Source organism: Sinocyclocheilus grahami, unplaced genomic scaffold, assembly GCF_001515645.1.
Source record: "Sinocyclocheilus grahami isolate Dianchi unplaced genomic scaffold, SAMN03320097.WGS_v1.1 scaffold972.1, whole genome shotgun sequence".
Lineage (NCBI taxonomy): Eukaryota > Metazoa > Chordata > Actinopteri > Cypriniformes > Cyprinidae > Sinocyclocheilus > Sinocyclocheilus grahami.
In genome coordinates this window covers 340590-348031 of record NW_015506151.1, presented here as the reverse complement: position 1 = coordinate 348031, position 7442 = coordinate 340590, and the positions used below count along the sequence as shown (strand labels likewise).

General features: G+C 31.7%; 1 protein-coding gene and 1 long non-coding RNA gene across 2 annotated transcripts; both read right to left on the bottom strand.

Annotated features, from left to right (window-relative positions):
- LOC107564997 (uncharacterized) lies at positions 1-731 on the bottom strand. Its single transcript, XR_001606313.1, has 4 exons — positions 704-731; positions 555-599; positions 366-407; positions 1-48 (listed from the first exon to the last, which is right to left on the bottom strand). It is a non-coding gene; the product is annotated as an uncharacterized lncRNA (long non-coding RNA).
- Positions 730-6079, bottom strand: LOC107564974 (pollen-specific leucine-rich repeat extensin-like protein 1). The gene is made up of 17 exons (XM_016250163.1): positions 6064-6079; positions 6003-6029; positions 5926-5967; positions 5666-5713; positions 5515-5559; positions 5325-5372; positions 4107-4163; positions 3935-3979; positions 3768-3815; positions 3605-3652; positions 3480-3527; positions 3348-3392; positions 3001-3048; positions 2837-2884; positions 2525-2572; positions 907-954; positions 730-863 (listed from the first exon to the last, which is right to left on the bottom strand). Exons 1-17 carry the CDS (start codon positions 6077-6079, stop codon positions 730-732), a joined length of 843 nt encoding a protein of 280 aa, XP_016105649.1.
- Positions 6080-7442: the final 1363 nt, after the last annotated feature.

Sequence of the window (7442 nt, the reverse complement as noted above, 5' to 3'; positions counted from 1 at the left end):
CTTTCTTCTCAGGAGCTGGTTTAGCTTTTTCCTTGATGGTTTCAGCCTCTAAATTTTTTATAAAAGAACATTTAGAGCAAATAAAAAACTTAATACAGTATGATATAATATTCTGCTTGGGAATAGTGTTAATGTGATTGCTAACTGAGTAAATCAAACTTTTCTTCACAGGGGCTGGTTTAGCTTTTCTCTTTGACAATTTCAGCCTCTAAAACAGCAATAGTAATAAAAAACATTGGGGAAAAAGCCTTATGGCTTGGCTAAAATTGATAACTCAACTAAAATAACCTGATTATTTTAAGGGGCTGAAACCTAATTTGCTACACAAGATATCACACTAAAAATAGAAGCAAATAAACTCATACCTTCCTTCACGGGGGCTGGTTTAGCTTCTTTGATGACAGCTTCTGAATTAGTGACGATGAAAAAAAATGTATAAAAATTTAACACACACAGATAAGGAAATTTGTTAATTTAACATTATTAAATAGTTTAATATACCTTAAAATCATTCTATCAGATGTTAAATGGCATTAATATCACAAAAAACGTACCTTTCTTTGGTGCTGGCTTTGGCTTTTCTTTATTAATTTTGGGTTCTGTAAAACACGGCAGTAGAACTTTACAATAGCAAATGACAAATAGCAAATAAATGGACAATTTTGTGTTACGTGAATTTTGAACTAAAATGTCAACCATGTACCCTTTTCTTCAAGGACTGGTTTTGCCTTAACAATAGCTTTTTTTTGCTATGATTGACCATATTTTTGGTAAAAGTGTAAAATGCAAAAAGACCTGAGAGGAAAACAACTCACCTATTTTGTGTTTCGGTTCAGGTGCCTTTTCTTTAGCAGCTTCAGGCTCTTTAAAATCAGCAATGCAAGAAAATGTCATTGATTTCCCTACCTTTCTTTTCAGGGGCTGGTTTAGCTTTCTCTTTCCTGATTTCAGCCTCTAAAATGTTGCAAAATAGTTATAAAAACATTTTAACATAATATAACATTTTGTTAAGGAATAGTGTATACACTAATAACTTTACGTAAGCATACCTTTCTTTGGTGATTCTTTGACAAGATTTTTTATGTTTTAAAAAAAAAGCAGAACTTGAGTCAAGACTTATAATGGCATAAATTATCATAATGTTCTTTGCAATATTTATAAAAGCCAAGTGGCTAGAGTCAATCAATTGACAGTACTTGTAATGCATTCACAAATCAACAGGTCATTTAAGATGCGAACATGGTTTTGCCTTTTCTTTGCGACTAAAAGGGGCAACAATGAAAATAAGGATTTGTTTCTAAAAATGCTTGAAATGTAAACGTGTAATATAGCATATAAAGTATATGAATACCTTTCATTGTGGGTTCAGGTGCCTTTACTTTAGAAACTACAGGCTCTATAAAACATTATAATCATCATACAGTGAAAACAACAGTATACATATAGGATGATTTCATAACCATACCTTTCTTTACAGAAGCTGGTTTAATTTTCTCCTTGATGACTTCAGCCTCTATAATAATGATATTTCAAATATGTTTAGAGAAAGAATTGCATTCTAATAACAACAATAAAAACCACAATAAATCAAACCTTTCTTCTTAGGGGCTGGTTTAGCTTTCTCTTTAGTAACTTCAGGCTCTACAAAACAAAACAGAGCAATTTCAATCATGTCAAATAATACAGTTAAATGCACATATGTAATTTAATGTTAACAAGCACAATAAATCAATTTATAAAATCTTTGATATAATTTGATTGACCAATGTCTGAAAAAAAGGATTGTGGGGAGATATCGAAGCATTTTGGGGTTTTGGTTCGGGGGCCTTTTCTATTGCAACTTCAGGCAAGTGTTTAAAATTGATCTGATTTCATTCATGTGATTCATCATACAGCAGAAAGTGTCAGCATAAGCAGGAGGATTTCATTTAAATTCATGCACCTTTCTTTACAGGAGCTGGTTTAACTTTCTCCTTGATGACGTCAGCCTCAGAAATGGCAATGATTTAAACATATTTAGAGATAGTAAATCTTTTTTGCATTAATAAATGTATTTCTGTCAGGACCACTATCGTCAAAATGATAGATACTTAGCATAAAGTTTAGTTTGGCGGTATGGTTCTGTTCTGGCAAAAACCTCCCTGAGAGCAACCTGAAAAGCTGCTGAATAATACTGAATAAAGCTTATATAGGAATGCCGCGATAGGTGTCGTATTCCTATAGGTAGATGTGATCAGCTGAGAATCAGCTGATGGAAGCTTGACTCACGTGACCTGCCAGAACTAATGCTAACGCTTAATTTATTAGCTTTATCTTTACCAGTGAAATCACTCTTGAAGCTAAGATGATAACTCTTAACTTTCTTCTCAGGGGCTGGTTTAGCTTTCTCATTAATGACTCCAGCCTCTGAAATTATGATAATGCAAAAATATTTAGAGGAAGCCAAACACATCCATTGACTTAATCTTAAATTTTGCTTTGAGGAAATGGAAATGTTTTAAATATTAATATAGTAAAATGAAACCTTTCTTCTCAGGGGCTGGTTTAGCTTTCTCTTTGATGATGTCAGCTACTAAAATATAAAAAAAAAATCTAATCTATTTTGTGTTAAAAAACTAAAGCTGTTGACTTTAATTTTCTCAGGTTTATGAACATATGAAAAAAAAACACTTTGTAATGATGTCTTATAAATAAATACTGTGTGTTTATGTAACACACAGTAGAAGCATACAAACACATACTTAAAGCAGAAACACCTTTCTTTTTCTTTGATGAAAAAATATTATGAGAAATCAAAAGATCCGTGTTATATTAAAATCTTCATTGATATCCATACCTTTCTTCTCAGGGGCTGGTTTAGCGTTCTCCTTGACGACTTTAGCCTCTAAAATGGCAATGATGTAAAATATTTTGAAGATTTAAAAGATTTATTATCTTTATAATTTTCTTGTGAAAAGTGTTCATTTGATTCTCAACATTTTAGATTCTCAAAAATCAAACCTTTTTTCTCAGGGGCTGCTTTAGCTTTTTCTTTGATTACTTCAGCTTCTGTAATTGTTAAGATATAAAACATTTAGGGAAAAATTTATATTATTCTAAACTAGTTGGCAAAATCTGGAAATGTTTAATATGTTGAAATAAAAATAGAGAATAAAACAATGACATGAAAGAATAAATGGCATAACATTTTGTATAAATACACTGCCTGGCTGGTAAAAGGTATACATATACTAAAATACCTGCAGGATGTTTTTTAAGGAAAAAAAGATGAGGTCTTTATGATCTTTATGATACAGCACTGATTCATGTGCTGGATAACCGCACAAGCATTTCATTGACATCCATACCTTTCTTTACAGGAGCTGGTTTTGCTTTCTCCTTGACTTCAGCCTCTGAAATAGCAATGTGGTGATTGTTGAAGTTTTTGTTTTTAATATTATCTTTAAAACTACCGAGATAAAATATCAACATGAACTCACCTTTTTTCTCAGGGGCTGGTTTAACCTTTTCCTTAATGACTTCAGGCTCTAAAATTATCATAAAGTTTAATCATAAATGTTGTTAGAGAAAATGGTAATTTAATTCTTAATACAGTAAATCAAATCTTTCTTCTCAGGAGCTGGTTTAACTTTCTCTTTGATGACTTCAGCCTCTAAAATATATATATATAAAAAAAATAATAAATAGAAAAATGCAACCTATTTTACAAAAGGCCAGTGGAAAAGCTGTTTAGGCATTATTCCCACTAATAAATGTAAGCAATTTACCCTTCTTTGGTACAGGCTTGGGTTTTTCTTTGGTTATTTCAGGTGCTGCTGCAAAACATGAGGGTTTAACTTTAGAGTTTGCAGATGTACAGATAAATCAACAAGGTACTGCATTACATAAGTATTAAAAGTGATTTTGAATTGACAGGTAAACTAGGTACGTATACCTTTCTTTTCAGGGACTGGTTTTTCTTTTTCCTTTGGATCCTCAACTGAAAAGACATCACAAGGTAAATTAATATTCTTTCTACAAAAGGCTTATATGAAAATATATGTATGAGGCATGTTTTCAAAATTGCACATTTTATAATATAAACAGTAAATATAGAATATTAACACCTTTCTTGGTGGATTCTGGTTTTGGTTCAGGTGCCTTTTCTTTCGCAACTTCAGGCTCTATGAGACAATAACATGTCATGTGATGAATGATCATCACAGTTGAAATCTAAAGTACAGCATATGATTATCTTATTCACATTCATACCTTTCTTTACAGGAGCTACTTCCTCCTTAATGACTGCAGCCACTATAAAATAAAATTTAGAGATTGTAAATAGGTGAATGCTGTTAGCTTGGGTAAAATGTCAATCTGAATGAAGCATAAATGAAATCGATAAAATGTAAAGTTTAAATAATGGTACACTTATCTTTCTTCTCGGGGGCTGGTTTAGCTTTCTCCTTGACTTCAGCCTCTAAAATTATGACAATATATAGAAAAGGTACATTTTAGCATAATTATTTTTGAATGGGGATGGTAATTATTATTTAATTGTTAAAGCAACTCAAACCTTTCTTCTCAGGGGCTGGTTTGACTTTCTCTTTGATGACTTAAGCCTCTAAAATGAAGTTTATAAAAAAATTGAAAGCATTAGCATTGTCTTAAAACTGGCCATACTACAGGTTTTGACATTATTCTTACAGATGAACTCAGATACCTTTCTTTGGTGCTGGCTTTGGTTTTTCTTTGCTTATTTCAGGTGCTGGAAAACACAGCAGTAAAGAACGGTCATAACTGACTTTTTACATTTGCAAATGTGTTATTTGATCAGTGATACAGTGTCACAAAATAAATAAAAATCCTTTGTAACCTAAACTGTAAGAGGTTACAAAGTAAATAAGGACAAGTTTTTTAAGGAAAACTTGTAATGTGAAAATATCTGTATGAGATTCAGTCTAACCTAGTATTCATTGTTGTAAATGTTGATAAAGCATGTACTGTATCTTATTACCTTTCTTTGGAGGTGCTGGTTTCTCTTTGATAAATTCAGGCTCTGTCAAATAGATGGATAATTCACTTTCAATAATGTCAAGCAACTTCAAGAGCTTCTGAATAAAGAAAATTCTCTCTAAAGAATAATCAAATTGACTGCTGATGAAATATGTAAAATATTCAGTAAATGTTTTTAAAGGTTCAAGAACCAACCTTTTTTTGGGTTTCAGTACAGGTGCCTTTTCTTTAGAAACTTCAGGCTCTATAAAACAGTTTTAATGCAATAAATGATCATTATACAGTGGAAAACAACAGCATATTCAGGATGATTTCATTGATATTCATACCTTTCTTTACAGGAGCCGGTTTCACTTTCTCCTTGATTACTTCAGCCTCTGAAATGGCAATGATGTGAAAATATTTAGAGATTCCAAAAGGTTTTCTTTAACAATGTTTAAATGTCCTTGGCTAATTTATAAATTGGTATTTAATACAGAATGAAAGTCCACATCAAGCTACAATAACGGTAACTCAAACCTCTCTTCTTAGGGGCTGGTTTAACATCTTTGATGACTTCAGCCTCTGTAATGATAAAAAGAGGAAACAAAATGGCTTTTTAGCATATATGTTCTTTAATTTGTTTAAGGGAAATGTTCATTTGACTCCTACTTTTGCTTAACAACAATACCTTTCTTTGCAGGAGCTGGTTTAGCTTCCTCTTTGATGACTTTAGCCTCTGAAATGTCAATGATGAGTCAATATTTTGATACTGTAAATTATTTTCTTTAACATAATTTTTAAAATATGTTTGTAGATCTGCTTGATGACTTCAGCCTCTTACATTATGTGATGATGAAAACAAAGCAAGCAAAACACTATCACTGTCTTAAAACCTGATTGGAGAAAATATTAGCTTGTATTATTGTTCTCACAAATAATGGTATATATCTTTCTTTGGTGCCCACGGGTTTTCTTTGGTTATCTCAGGTTCTGTTAAACATGGAATTTATGAAACATAAAAAAGCTTGAAATATGACACACATTAGTCCTGCCTGGTAGTACATTTTGCAAATATTTCAAACAAACATTGCATATACTGCATCCTAATGTGATACCTTTGCAGGTTCTGGTTTAGCTTTCTCTTTGGTAACTTCAGGTTCTACAAACAAAATGATATTTCAGTTTTAAAACAGTTCAGCAAAGACATGTCTTTATAGCAGCTTCAGGCTCTGAAACTATGCTTAGAAAAATTACATTTGAAATTTTGCATTGGCCTTAAAAACTGTTAAATATTTGTACCTTTCTTTGGTGCAGGTTTTGGTTTTGCCTTTTCAACTGCAACAGCAGGTTCTGCAAAACATTCAGATATAATTTAATACGATTGTGTTTGCTTGAATATCTAATTGTTATTAATATATGTAATTGTACAAATTATTATTTCAGGTTCGGTTTAACATATCCTGTTCCTTTTTAATATACCGTAATCAAAGACTTATCCATACCTTTCTTCACAGCGGCAGGTTTATGCTTGTCTTTGGCAACTTCTGCCTCTGAAATATATAATATTATACAGAATACATTTCTACACAAGAAAAAAGAAAAAACTATGCACAAAACATTGAACCACTTCAAAAACATGATGAACTATGCAGACAATTAACCTTTTTTGGAAGGTTCAAGTTTTGCTTTCTCTTTTGGAACTTCAGGTTCTGTGAAAGAATGGAAAATCAGCTATATTCAGTGTGATGTTTCATGTTCAATATGTGCTCATATTCAGAAAACAAACCCAAATAATTAAAGCTCACTTCTTTGACTTGATATCAACAGAAATAAACACTTGTTAAGTAGTATAAATACCTTTCTTTACAGAAGCAGGTTTGGGCTTTTCTTTTACAGCTTCTAAAAAAATAAAAAGTTTAACATCAACATTTCTTTCTAAATTACATGAACACAGTTGTATTTTGTGCAATTTTCACATTTGAAAATGATTACCTTTCTTTGGAGGTTTCTCCTTCTCTTTAATAATTTCAGGCTCTAAAAATCAAGTCAAACTGCTTGGTAAAATATTTATGTAACGTTAATGTACATGCTTAAGTAATGTAAAATATTCCGAAAGTTTTCTTCTCAAACAAACCTGCATCTTAATGGATAATGATTTGCAGGATAATATTTCAGAAAATCAATCTTATGATTTTATTATTACCCTCTCAAATACAGAGCATGAGCTCTGTACCTTTTTTAGCTGGTGCTGGTTTTGCCTTCTCTTCAACAGTTTCAGCCTCTGTTCAAGATTCAATCATTTTTCTTCATGTGATATTCGTTTCAAGATATGCATGTTGAACAATAAAAACAATTGCAATCATTTTACCTTTCTTTAACGGGTCTGGCTTGGCTTTTTCTTTGGAAACCTCAGGCTCTTTACATCAGTTAATGTTAGCAGTTAGCATCATTAACATTGCAAAAAA